A 14,384-nucleotide genomic window follows, 5' to 3' on the forward strand; every position below is an offset into this window, starting at 1 on the left:
TGATGACTTACATTTTATTTATTCTTATTATTTATCACATATCTTAGGACCCAAATATGTTTTAAAATTGATTATTGGACTGAATGTGTTGTATTTAAACCACATTGACAGAGGCATTTGTGTTGATTTACTTTTCCCCCATTAGATAAGGAGTCCTTCTACCCACTGATAGATGTGAGCTGGTGGATGGACAGTGCAGTGACTTTGGCTCGCTGCTCTGGTGCTTTGACTGTCTCGTCGGTGAAAACTTTAAAGAACTTACTGGGAAAATCCTGTGAATGGTTTGAGCCATCCCCTCAAGTCACTGCGACCCATGACGGGGGATTTTTAAGTTTGGAGGTAATGTTTTCCCTTTTAAAGCAACCAGGGTGTTTGAGAGTAAACATGTGTTGTACCAAAAATCTAAATATCTTTAATTTTTGTTTTCCCATTATTTAATCTTTAAAAACAAAAATTTATTACTTGAATCAGAGATTGAGTTCAGTGTAAAAAAAAGATCTGTTGTTTAGTCAACTTTAAAAATTGCATTGTGTAAGAAAGAACATTTATAGTTGTTTTGTTTTCTATAAAGCATTTCTTCTTCATCAACATGATAGATTTTGTTTTCTTTTTCCTAGATTAGTTACCTTAAAATGTAAATAGTATTACTATGTAAGAAATACAGTCATTAACCTTTTTCCATGAAGTGCGACAACTTAAAACTTTTGGTTCTTTTAGTAAGAAAAACTTGTTTATCATGACAAAAGTTTTGAAAAGAGGCTGGTACTTTAAAGTTATGTTTTGGTTATTTACAATTTTTCTTTTAAGCCTTTCAATGGTAATTAACCTTCAACAGTTTTCACTTCAGTGCAGACTGACAAATGTTTTTTACCCTAAAGTTTGGTGCTGAGTCTAAAGATGTTCTTTAAAGAGAACCATGGTTTAAAACCTAAGCCAACTCTGTTGAGTCTGCAATGAAAATTATCTTTAACAGGCAGGCCTTCAGACTCAGAACTTTGTGAAGCTTTAGACATTGTTTAAAAGTGGGTGGTTGGGGAGAGCTGTCTTGGTAAAGCAAATAAATACCTTCATGCTGTTTTCTAAATAGACCTAAAAAATCATCTTTTCACAGCAGGTACAAAAATATCAAAAGGAAAGAAATTAACATTCTCGACTCCTTTATTTCCCTAAAATGATTTCCAGGCATGTATTTTACAAGACCATGTGACTGACCTATTATTACAGCAGGTTTTCATTTTAGAGGTGTGGAGCCAGTAACTTCAGTGCATCTTCCTGGAGGTGCTGATGTTCATAGTGTTTGTTGTTGGGCTCCTTGGAATTCCATCCTGAGCCTTAATCACAGGGCTGGTATAATGAATCAGACCAGAGTAGAATTAAAAACAGTTTTCTCATTACCCCGAAAAATTCGTCTTTAGTTCCTCACTATTAATTTAGCATCTCCTTTTTCAATTCAGTGCGAGATTAAACTTGCCCCCAAGCGATCCCGTTTGGAGACGAGAGGAGGAGAGGAGGACGAAGGAGAAGAGGACTCGGATTCTGATCAGGAAGGATCTGCCAAGGCTCGCTACTTTGGTTACATAAAGCAGGGCCTGTACTTGGTGACGGAAATGGAGCGATTCGCCCCGCCGCGCACTCGCCCGCGAACCATCACTAAAAACTACCGCCTGGTGAGCCTGCGCTCCACGAGCCCCGAGGAGCTGTACCAGAGGAAGGTGAGAGTCTGTTCCTGTCCGAGTGCATAGGCAGCAGGCTTTGCTGCATTCCACTGAAGAAAAAAACGATTTCTTTTAATCAACGAAGAAATTTAAAGAGAGATTGTTCTATGGCCAACATGTTAGAAATGTCAGGATTACAAAGCTTTTGAAAATAGTGCTGGCCTTTGTGCCTGACTAATCAAAATAAAAACAGTGGACAAAAGGCGAATTCACCTAGACTGTCCCTCTGGGGCTCAGCCCAGGTTTTTCTACCCTTCACGTGGCCTTCAGCTCTCCCTTAGCTGGGTGTAAGGACAGCTCTCTGCTCAGACTGCAGATGCTGCGGGAAGAAACGCAGACCTGCGTTGGTCGGGGTTTGCTTGGGAGGCAGACTCGATCGGCACTGCGCCGCAGCGCCGCGGGCGGAGTTGCGCTGTCCGTCTCGGCTTTGCCATTGTTTCACTCTGTAAACGTGGACATTTCACTCCTTCTCAGCTTTCTGGTAAAGTGCTTACAAGAAGTACTTGCTCTGTCTGCCCCTCCTAATGCCGGTGAGCTTCTGGCGCCCCAGGGCACGAGGTAGTTAGGAACGCAGGACCTACTGTACAGGGTGAGGGGCTGTCATCCCTCACGGTATCATCACAGCGATACCACGGACACTTCGTTAATGTAACCTTTCTGTTTCCGTTTCCTCGTCCCAAGATCGAAAGTGAAGAGTACGAGGAAGCCTTGTCTCTGGCTCAGACTTACGGCCTGGATACTGACCTGGTGTATCAGAGGCAGTGGAGGAAGTCGGCTGTCAACGTTGCTTCAATTCAGAATTACCTGGTATGTTTGAACGCTTTGGGAACGTGTAGTGAAATTCAAACACATGGACATCTTTTGGTTGTAGGGCTTCCCGTTGGAGTCCTCTTCATTGATGGCTTTTCTGCAGCCGACTCAGCCTTGGGAAGTGATCTTGTTATCGATTCTGTCAGCTCTGCAGCTGGACATTGGTGCTGAAGAGGTGTGAGCAGATACTCACTGATGCAGCAGCCAACTAGCTAGTCTTGGCCTAATCCTTTCCCTTCATCTACCTCAGTTACCTCTGTTCACCCCCATCAGCCGGGGTCCTGTCAGGAGCCAGGAACCACACAGTCATTTGAACAGGGACAGTTTTACTAGGGAGAACTATTTTCTAGTAATGAGAGATCAACTACACAAGGGCGAAGAGAGCTGTGAGGAATACCCTGGGCCGAAGGGAATGTGCCCAGGGAGGGAACAGGCTTGGAAGGGAGGCCTCCCCCCGGGCTGGGAGTCAGACTTCCATGGGCAAAGACGGGCTGTAGTAGCACGTTGGATGGAAGAGAAGTTCTCCGGGATGCCTCAGGCCAGGGCTGGTCCGTGGCTGCCAAGGTTGGCAGGCGGGGAAAGGTGGGCTGGACGGGCAGGCTGGATGTCTGTTGTAGGGTGCCAGTGAGCTGAGGTTGGGGGTGGAGGGTCGGAAAGCCCCAGAGACTGGTAAGTTTAGGAAACCCCCCAGGAGCATGAATGTGCCTCAGAGCTGGTAGATAAAGAACCATGGCCATGACTGAAAAGAAAAAACTCCCTCTGGAGTGCAGGCGAGCCCAGTTTGGGAAGCTTCCCATTCAGGTGCCTGGGAGGTTCGCTGGGAAGGAATCTGCCCACGGAAGTGCAGCTGACAGTAAATGGGAAGTTGTCCTCAGAAGGAGGAAGCGGGGACGTAGCACCACCAGATGTCCCCCACGTGCCTTGCTGGCTACGAGGCCTGTAGGAGCTAGAAGAACCATAGCACATCTGGACCAGAAACCAGAGCCTCTTCCTCTGCAGTGAGAGGCTCCCCAGCGCCCTCTGTTGTCAGAGCTTAATACTGTGTCAGCTGCAAATGGGAAATGCTGTGGATCTGGCTCTGAAGCTGCTTTTGAGGCTGAGAGGCAATAGATAGATAACTGACACATTGATAGTTCTTTTTTGCCTAAATCCTACAATTGTATCCCTCCTGCTTCCTGCTACCACAGTTAAAGTTACTATGTAACCTGTTTACTTGGATCCTTGGCACCTTTGTAAGGAAGTAGTTGGACTCATGCATGCTTTTAGAAGGTTGTGACTTCTCATCGAACATTTAGAAAGGAAGATATCTGTGCATTTAGGAATATTCTAAGGAATGTTGGGAAATTTTCATGGTAATTGTTTTCCCTGAAAATTCATGTACATGAGTAATTAAAAATAAATAAAAACATAATTTGAAAAAGTATCTAAGAAGTTGATGAAGTTGTATCAATGAAACGGGAAGATAAATTGTTTTTACAGGTAAGATATTGGAGATAAGAGAACATGAAAGATAGTGAAATAAAGGAAGAAGACAAAATTGCTTGTATTTTCTTTAGAATAGCAGAACACCAAACCTGTATTCTTTCTTCTTTTGTGACTCAGGACAGTGAGCTCATGAGTTCATGTATATCCACCTAATGGCTTTTTCTGTAACATGATAAAAGGCAGTTTTCGTCTCTAAAGGAGCTGACAGATGTTAGGAGAAACAAATCAAGTACTTTTTTTTCTTATCAGGGGAAGATACTTAATTCAGCAAAATAAACAGGCAATGAGGAATGTGAAGAGGATGTGAAGGGGTCCAGCGGTGGCATAAATACGACCTTTGCTCTTAGGGAGCTTACACTCCTACTGAGAAGACAAGCTTCATGCCTAAAATAAAAATGACCACACAAGAAGGTTCCAGATAAATGCTTTTGGAACCCAGTGAAGGTAGCAAGTGTTACAGACTCTGGCTGTGGAGGTCTGTGTATAGGGAAGATGTTTTGGGCAGGGATTTGAAAGGACTCAGAGTAGGTGTCCTAGAGTGAGAAGAGAGGAAGGCATTCTTAATAGGAGAAGTAGGACGAGCAAATTTAAAGGAAACCAGCTTGACTCACGGGCCAGAGTCGATGTCCGTCTTACTGCTGTATTTTCACGGCACACAGAAGGTGCTTAGTAAGTACCTCTTGGATGAATAAATAAGCTGTGTAAGTAAACCAGTTCATCGGATCTGAGACTCCATGGCAGTGAACGTTGGGAAACATGATCAGAGACACTGGAGGAAAGACCTCACAGGAGGGAGTGTGCAGAGGAGTGTACAGGGCTCTGAGTCAGATTTTACTTTACATTTTTTTCTATGATGATTCTGGGAAGAGGGCAAGTCAGGGATTTTGAATGGAGTCCAGGGAAGCTGTTGGGAGGGAGGGATAAGCACCTGATCTTTCCAAAGAACAGTGCACCGTGACTTCCCATGATTAAGTCACTGTTGGTGCTGTAGCATGCCTCTCACGTCAAGTAAATACCGAGCCTTGGTGTGCTGTGTGCCTCATTAGTGCTGTTTCAGAGTTACACGTGTTCGTTACAATAGGGTACATCTTGCCTTACTGCTTTATTTTCTCTTTCCTAAGGCCCAAGTGCAAACTAAAGAGCAACTATAAAAGTTTGGAAGGATCTTTCTATCTTTCCAAAAAAAAGAGTCCTGAGCTTATATTTCAGTGTGTTTCATTAGAAGGAGAAAGACTGCAGTTGGAATCACTTTCCCTGCATCCAGCTCTAACCACCATTAGGAAAATAGCTTTTTACTGTTGAGCTTCTCGAGCAGCTGCCTGTGGCCAAGAACCTGGGGAGCTGTCCTCTCTCAGGTACAGCTTTCTGATTCCAGAAGGCAGTTGTCTGGTGCTGTCAGGTGTCATGAGTTCTTTAATGCCTCTGTTTTTTATTTTCTCTGTATCCAGAGTAAAATAAAGAAACGATCCTGGGTTCTTCATGAGTGTTTGGAGAGAGTTCCTGAAACTGTGGATGCTGCAAAGGAACTGCTTCAATATGGATTAAAAGGCACGGACCTGGAGGCGCTTTTAGCAATAGGGCAAGGAGCAGATGATGGCAGGTTGGTTACCGAAAGATTTGGACTCTGAAGTAAAGGTGCCTTTGTGAAAACTTTCAGCTGAAAGGGAAAAAAAGGGAAAGCTTTTCTTTAGGTTATTCTGCGATGAAGCCATTGCCTTTGATTAATGCTTTTTTATCTGAGGTCACAGTGTTCTTTCCTTGAGGTCAAACATGTTTATGTATGATAGCTTGATGCTAAGAAAAAAGCAAATTCTACAAACATTTATTGAATGCTGGCCATTTCTAAGCTTTGAGCTCAAGCCGGCATGTATCTGGGTGCGCTGACCAGTCTGATGATCCACCGCAGGCAAGCCTGAGCTTCATTCACTGTCTATGTCTAGCATCATTATCCCCTTCAGATAATTACTTTGATTAAATTATATATCTTGCAAAAGCACCTCATAAACTTCTCAGTACCATACAAATGTCAGTTAATAACAATAATAAAGTTATTTGACAAGAGCCGTTGTTCATCAGACATTTGGAACATTTTTTGGGATTATAAGTAGGATAGTATATTTGATTAAAAAAAAGTAAATAAGATTGACATTCATTACCATTTTAAGACCTTAACATAGAAGTGATTCAAATTGTAAACTCTGGGCACTATTTTCTTCACAGGCTGTTTCACATTGGGTGACTATAACCTTGCATGTTTTCCTGAACAGTTTTCATCTTCTTGATTTTTACAGTTTCCATATGTGATGATTACTAGCGAGATGACTTTTTGCCCATCCTGTGGATATAAATGAGTGAATCGCTTTGCTTAGAATAGCAACAGCTTTCTTTCAAGTAATTGATTGTTTCTGTTTCTATGGAAACCAACTTAATAAATCAAAATAGGGGAAAGCAGTTTTTCACTATATGAAATTAAAAAAAAAGTAATCAAAATAGTTTGGGGTTTTCTTTTTCTCGTGCAGATTTATATTACCTGGTGAAATGGACATTGACGGTGTCTCCTACGAGGATCTTTCGCCACCTGGCGAAGAGCCTGCCAAGAAGAAAAGGGAGAAGGGGCTCAGGAAGACGCGAGAACTGCTCCAGCTAGTGGACTTTTCCAAGTAAGTGATTTATTACTGTTCATTTATTACTGTTAGTTTCTTCAAAATAACTAACAATCTAAGTGTGCTCTTTACTAGTGATAATTGCTCTGCATTATTTCAGCAACTTAAATGCATTTAGTACCATTTTATCCTTGTGCTTTTGTGTCCCGTTCCATGAGTTTTGGACTGAATGGAAAATTGATCATTTTTGTTCTATTTTAGATCTTACAAAAATGTGCTTGTAGGTAAATATAAGTGGTTTAATAACAGTTATTCAAAACAGGTTAACGCTGGAACAAAAGGAACTTTGCCGTTGTAGACTGAAACTGTTGACTTACTTAGATCGGCTTGCAACATACGAGGTAAGAAGGCATTTTAATCAAGCCAATTATGTTTATTGGCGTTGCCCTTATAAATGCTTGGCTGCCTTGATAGCTGATGTTCTTGGTCGCTGAAACTGTTTATGTGGGAAAAGCTTATTTGTATCAGAGCAAGTTCTCGCATAATCAGTTTTGGTAAAGGTTAGAGGTCTGTGAAAGGCCAAAGCTGCTGTGTTAGTCTAGGAAATAGCCGTGCATCAGCCACTTCAGAGCACCTGTGTTTCCTAGGCTTACAATCCTTCTCATTCCTCTTACTTTTATTTCGCATTTAAATTTAAGGTTATGGCATGTAGCTGTCTACAGTACCGAAGTCCAGTTTACACTGGGTTTTAATAATATGAAGATATCTGACTCATTTTACTTTAATGATTTGTTAGTTGTTTGAATTTAATTGGTTAAACTTTGATCCTAATTATGGCCAAAATTTGACACTTGAACTTAAACTGTACTTCAGAGTTGTTTCTTCAGGGCCACACACACAGATGTCCCTTGTTGGGCATTTCAGTAGCACTCTGTACTGAAAGGTTAAGCTATTGTTAAAGGTATAAGAAACATTTCATAAAATATACATAGTTTAGATTGCTTTTCTACATGACTCTCATAGCTTAAGTTATGCAGGGTTTGATATAAATGTCTCACCTTTGCAGTGTGGCTTCATTTGCTGGTCACCTCCTCCGTCTGTCTGAGCATCCCTTGTGGGCACACCCCTCTTGGCTCTAGGGACTGGCACACACGAGGGACTCAGTAAATGTCACATCTGAAGGTGTGCTTTCTATTCCCAGAATAATGGGGGTATTTAGTACTTCCGATGCCTACAGGCAAATAAAAGCATTTGATTCTCCACCCATTAATATAATAGAAATGTTTTCAAACAAAATGCTAGTGACGAAAGAGGGTTATTTCTATAGTTATATGAAATTATGGTAATGTGTATATCATTTCATGCAAACAAGTTGCACAAAACTCCTAGTAGTTTTATCTGTAGTACAACTACTTTGACTGTTGGATAGTCATATTATTTTAAAATGCATCCTTTTATTATGTCTGAGTTTTGAGATATTTTGAGGTGATATATAAAAGCGCACTGTGTATTGCCAGCATTGGTACAGATGGAGTTTATTATTTTTTATACTTAGCCGTAGTTTCACTGTTGGTGAGATCTTAAAAAGAAAAAGTTCCATTAAATGTTCAGAGTTTGACTATCCAGTTTATTTTATTAGCCTTTAGTTAGTGAGTTGCTGTTTCCTATTTGACATTAGTAAGTACGTTTATTATTACATGGTAATAGTGACAGTTTAAGTATTTGTTGAGCCACTAAAAGGGAATTAAGGTAAGCCTTTGGAAAGTAGTGAAGTTGATTAATTTGGCCGTTAAAACTTAGAAATGAAGATGTTCAGATATAATGGCTACCCAGCTAGCTAGTGGTAGAGATGGACATTGCATTTTAATCGTAGGGCATGGCTAATTTTATTTATTCTGTTATAAAAGAGATAAAATGGATTCACTTAAATTTTACGTGAGTGCCTAATGTATGCCGGATATTAATGCCAGTGCTGTCAGAAGAGAGATGAACAGGGAATATCCTTAAGGAGTCCTGACTGTGTAGGCAACGTGATGATAATGAAGATATGGAGATGTGATGAGGAAGCACAGTGTTACGTTTGTCCTGGGAAGTCTGAGAAGACTTGGAAGTGGTATTTCAACTTGTCCTTAAGGAAAAGAAGGCTCACTTAGGGGCTCTGGGCGTACGATGTGGGGGACGCAGGAATGGAAGCTCCGTAAGGGAAGGGGTCTTGTCTTGTTTGCTGCAGTGTCTCTGGAGCTTGGAACGATTCCTGACTTGTCGAGCTCAGCAAATGTTTGTTGAAGGAACTAACAGTTAAGAGAATACCTTAAAAAATACCATCACATTTGTTGAGGACTTATTGTTTGTCAGCCAGTGTCTTACGTGCTTAGTGCAGATTACTTCTTGACATTTCTTTCAGGCAAGTATTGTAATCCTCTCCAGCTGAGGCCTAGAGAAGGTGAGTATTCTGTCTAAATCAATAGGAAGCAAGAATGCATAGCTCGATGCCTCCAGTTCATCAGGCTGTGCCGTTCATCAGGGAGCTGGAAGACAGGCCTAGTGGTGTGGAGGAGGTTGGCCTGGTCCTGAAGGAGTAAGCTAGTCAGGGTAGCTGGACAGTAGGGGTCGGGAGTGGGTGGCCTGGAGCGAGGCGAGGAGAGGTGATGAGAGTAGTTGGTGGCCACATTTTGAAAGGTCTGTCCTGCTGTGTAAGGAGCTGAATTGAATTTTTATCAGAAGTTGAGTTTGGGAAAGAATGAGAAGTGAGGACGTGGAGATGGGTTGTGAGCAGGAAGTTTTATTGTTAAGGGGAGCGGAGAAGATGGTGGGAGCGAGAGGAGGGTGTGAGGTAAGGGTTGCTTTTTTGCTAGAAGGGAGAAGTCGTTTGTGTGCTATGGGAATGAGCCAGCAGAGGGTGAGGAGGAATTTATGCACAGAAGACGGGGGAGATACTTGCATGGTTTCAGAAATGGAAGCAGTGGGATCCAGAGCAGGAGTGGAGTTTTGAGGCTTTTAAAAAAGGAGCAGATATATGTGTTCTTCTCTATTGTAACTGAAGGAAGAAACATCATGGATACAGGTAGATATGTAGTTTTTTGGTAGGTTGGAAAATGAGGGACTTCCCATTTAACAGCATGAGTTAAAAAATATACAAAGCAAGATTTTCAGCAGAGAGTGAGGGCAGGGGAATAGGATGTGGAAGGTCTAGAAAGAATGAAAAGTTCTTAATGGCATAGCAAAGAAAACTTCTTTGGGAAATGTAGTAGCATTGAGGGAGTAAGATCTATTTGAATTTTTTTGTCTTGAATTTATAGGTTTTTAGCTTTTTATTATAAACATTTTCAAACCTTCATAGAAATACAGAGAATGATGAACCCTGATTTACTCATTGGCCAGCTTCAATCATTTCTAACATTTTGCCAATCTTGTATCTTTTATTTTCCACCTTCCCACTCCTGCCTTTTCTTTCAGTTAAGTATTTTATAGCAAATTCCAGATACCTTTTTACCCATTCATATGTATGTGCCTTTAACGGATAAGGACTTAGATCACCACAACAGCACTATTATTCCTAACATAATTAGTAGTCGTTCCCTGATACCGCCTGATACCCGCTTCATGTTCAAACTTCCCAGGTTGCTTCCAACTGCCTTTTTTTTTTTTTTTTTTTTTTTTTTAGTTTTTATTGAAGCATAGTTGATTCACAGTGTTGTGTTAGTTTCAGGTGTGCATCAAAGTGATTCAGTTATACATATAAATACATACATAAATATTCTTTTTCAGATTCTCTTTCATTATAGGCCTTCCCAGTGCTTTTTTCTTTGTTACAGCTGGTTCATTTGAATCAGGATCCAAACAAGGCTGAGATTTGGAAATTGGTTGAGAACTGTCAGCTTGGTTCTGTGATATTTCTCCAGTGACTTCTAGTAACTTGTATTCAGGGTTCACAGTTGAGTTTGACTAGGGATGAAGTGTTGCCAGGTAAGGGTGATCAAGGGAAGGCAGCCAGGGATTTCAGAAGTCTCTCTATGACGATGGACCAGTGACTTTAAGCTGGTTAGAAGGGATGAAAGATTTTGAGGGTCGCTAGAAGGTGAGAAGAGAAGTAGGGTGAGTGGATTGGATGTCTCAGCGAGGTTGAGGCTTTGTTGACGTGCCACACACCAGGTGAGCGGGAAGAAGAGGGGCAGCTGGGTGCAGGTCTTGTGCTTGACGTTTGAGTTGTCCTGGAGAGTGTCTTCTTGGTGATGATAGAGATCTGGGCTAGGGTCCTGGTATGTGTTAACTGAGGTGAAATAAAGGAAATGATTGTTGTGGATGAGGAGTCGAGGAACTACGAACATTTTTGAAGTATTTTCTTCCTTTAATTTCCACGCCTGTGCATTCACTTCTTCATTCTTGTTCCTCTTCTTCCTGCTCCTCTGTCTACTTTTCCGATGCAGATTTCCTTGTCCTTGCTTATCCTTTTAATGATGTTATTCCTCAGGCTCCTTTCATCTCATTCTTTTTAGTCTACCTTGAAATCATACTCACTTCTGTGTTGATAACTTACATCACGTAGCCAACAGACGCCTTACTCCAGAACTGCTGACCTGGGGATCAGGAGTTTCTTTTAGATGCGCTGTAGTCCCAAACTCAACATGTTTGCACAAGTGAACTCTCTCCGCCCTCCTCTCTCACTTCCTCTGAACATCCTCTTTCTTCTCTCTTTCCTATCTTAGTAAGTTAATGTAGCTAGCTAATATTTATTGGTTATTTATTATGTGGAAGGCAGCATGCTGGGTGTCTGGGGTTCAGTGTGAAACACGACACGTGAGCCCAAAGTCATCCATTGCAGTGGGGAGACCTACACTTGCCGTGCCCTGGCTGACTCCTGTTTGTCTTTATGTTTCGGCTTTGATGCCACTTCTGGGGCCTGTCCCTGTCCTCCCAGGACTAGCTGTAGCTCCCTTCCTTTTTGTTTCCCTTTCCCTGCTCCGATTGCTTGTTGGTTTTACTAGGTTTTGAACTACTTGGAGAGCAGGAAACCTGTATTATTCATTGTATTGTTGCTGCCGATCACAGTGTGCGCCTAGTACATGATCGACACTTGATAAATACTTCTTTAAGGAATGAATGATTCAATCTGCAGTTTACACAGATCACTCTAACAGCAGTCAAGTTCATCTTAAATTCTCGTACAGATATGGCAGGTGCTCACAGAACACAGCCACGTATGACTGTTGCTTATTTGTTTTTACCAGGTGGTAGATTTTGGTTGTCCTACTGTAACTAATTTCATTGCCTCTTTCATTTACTTCTGGATTTTCTTCATTGACAGCATTTATAAATACAGCCATTTTCAAATAAAGGCAAGAATGCAGATGTGGTACCTTAGTTAACAGTTGATAGTTTAATTCATGAATTATTATTTAGGTAAGCAGAATTGTAAAGATTTTTAATATTTGCTTGTCACCCATATTTAAAAGCCTTTCATTAAATCACTGTTTCCCCGCAGGAAATCCTCGGAGTGCCTCATGCATCTGAACAGAGATATGATGCTGAATTCTTTAAGAAGTTCAGAAATCAGAATATTGTTCTCTCAGCAAGAACTTACGCTCGGGTAATTTCTTTTTTGTAAATTAAACAATTATGGTTATTAACACTAAGTCTCTGAGCCGTGCAGTTAATGTTATTGCATGGGTAGATCATCACATTTCCTTGTTTTGTTGTAAGATTAATAAATGTAAAGAAAATAGAGTCATATTAAAAAAATTTGTATTCATCATTCTGAGTCTTAAAAATAATTTTTATAACATTAGATTGAGAAATGTGATACAGACCTGGAAAAATCAGTATTTCAAAGTACTTCATACCAGAACTACAAAAAGTTAATTTTAAAGTTTTGAATGTCCTACAAAATCACTCCCTTATTTCTAGGGTTCACATTAGAAAGTCACCCTTGTCTTTCGCACAGGAAAGTAATGTACAAGCCTTAGAAATTCTGTTCACTTACCATGGATCTGACCTGCTTCCTCATCGCCTTGCAATTCTCTCCAACTTCCCGGAGACCACTTCTCCACATGAATATTCTATTTTGCTGCCTGAAGCTTGGTATGTACTATGTTCACTGAATTTTACCTTTTTTCTAAATAATAATTTTTGTTTCCTGCTAAACACCTTAAATTAAAAAAAATTATCTTAATGTTATCTATTAATTTTTTTCTGATTATAACATTATTTCTGTCTTATTTTTATGTGGTCCTGAAGCCAAAATATGTCTAGCATAACAGGAGCACCTTAACTTAAGGAACATGAACTTTCCTTTTTTTGGAAAGTCTCCTGATTTTACGGCTAGGTACTCAGTATGTTCTGTTTTATGATTAAGAGCCATTTTTAGGATAACAATATCTGTTTGAATTAGTTGTATCTTTAGAAGCTCAAGTATAGTTCTGACAGTGTTAGGTAGTGGGTCCAGGGCACCCAGGAATGTCTGAATCCTGCTTCTCTCGAGAACCCTTTCTCCCTATGAAATTCCAGAGGCACAAAGACAAATGAGAAATCAAAGCACGACTTTCCTATTAGACTAACATTCCTTCTCTCAGTTCAAGGCTGTCTCATAATTGGGTTGTGACATGTGACACAGACTCTAAGAACAATGGAACCGTTATGTCCCAGTGGAGCCGTCTGGCTTCCAAGGACCAGAACCGCACTTCTTGAGAATGAAGAAAAGACAATATACAGTTGACCCTTGAACAGCAAGTGTTCAAGCTGTGCAGTTCCACCTACGCATGGGTTTTTTCAGTAGTAAATACTACAGTGTGACATGGTCCTTAGGTGGTTGGATCTGAAGATATGCAGCTGCATGTACAGAGGAACTGACCATGTTATATGTGGATTTTCAACTGCTCGGAGGGTTGGCACCCTTTCCCTCTCTGTTGTTCAAGGCTCAGCTCTGCCTTAGAGCGTAGCTCAAAGTTGGGCAGGTCATCAGCTGCAGGCCTGAATGCCGTGAAGAGCTGTGCAGAGCACACCTTGCTTCTCTCAGGCCCTGCACAGAAGCGGAAGGCAAGGACATACCCGTCGTGAGACCTCTCCCATCCAGTGAACTAGCCCCCGAGTAAACGTGGCTTGGTCGTTAATTGCATGATTAAGCCTTTCTGAATTTGTTATCCGATCTTAAAATGAGTTGATACTCCCTGTCCTAGTCACTCATACTGCATATTTTCAGTAATAGGTAAATTGATATGTATGAAATCGGCGCATAAACTGTAAGACGCAGTGACGGATTAAGACAGTTCTGTTTGAAATCGTTACAAACTCCAGCTCCTGGCAACTGACAGTGTTGCTTAGATATGTTGCTTAGACAGACTTTGAAAAGACTCTAATTCCTTATGAGTCCTTAACTTATATTCATTTTAAACGTATTTAGAAAATACAGATTTTTTTGCTAATCTTTGTCAAGAAAAGTCTTTCACGTTGAGTATATTTTTGCTATAGTTAGAGTCAGAAGGAACAATAGGTTTCGATAGTAATGTCTCTCTCTCCTTATAATTTTATGTGACTGGAAAGCAAAACCACAGTTATGTTTCCGGCGTGGCCTCTTAATGAGGTCTCCCATAACCTCCTTCTCCTGTATTCTCCTAACTTGTTCATTCTTGTGGTAACACTTCCTACACTGTGTTACCGTCAGTCATTTTTATTATTGCCTTTCTCTTTCTTCTTCTCTTTAACAAACTCCCAGCCTTAAAAACAGTCTTTTTTTTTTTTTAAGATTTTTTGTTTTGTTTTGGTGGAGGAGATAATT

The 14,384-nt window shown here is 40.9% G+C and overlaps 1 protein-coding gene across 1 annotated transcript in view; it reads left to right on the plus strand.

Annotated features, from left to right (window-relative positions):
- The window catches only part of NBAS (NBAS subunit of NRZ tethering complex), a 276,510-nt gene that overhangs the window by 68,853 nt on the left and 193,273 nt on the right, over window positions 1–14,384 (plus strand). Inside the window, exons 14-21 of the mRNA XM_072938186.1 lie at window positions 146–339; window positions 1,455–1,712; window positions 2,397–2,522; window positions 5,459–5,610; window positions 6,530–6,670; window positions 6,936–7,014; window positions 12,096–12,200; window positions 12,555–12,691. Of these exons, the coding sequence (XP_072794287.1) occupies window positions 146–339; window positions 1,455–1,712; window positions 2,397–2,522; window positions 5,459–5,610; window positions 6,530–6,670; window positions 6,936–7,014; window positions 12,096–12,200; window positions 12,555–12,691 (1,192 nt within the window). The remainder of the gene's footprint in view (window positions 1–145; window positions 340–1,454; window positions 1,713–2,396; window positions 2,523–5,458; window positions 5,611–6,529; window positions 6,671–6,935; window positions 7,015–12,095; window positions 12,201–12,554; window positions 12,692–14,384) is intronic.

This window comes from Vicugna pacos, chromosome 15, assembly GCF_048564905.1.
Source record: "Vicugna pacos chromosome 15, VicPac4, whole genome shotgun sequence".
Classification (NCBI taxonomy): Eukaryota; Metazoa; Chordata; class Mammalia; order Artiodactyla; family Camelidae; genus Vicugna; species Vicugna pacos.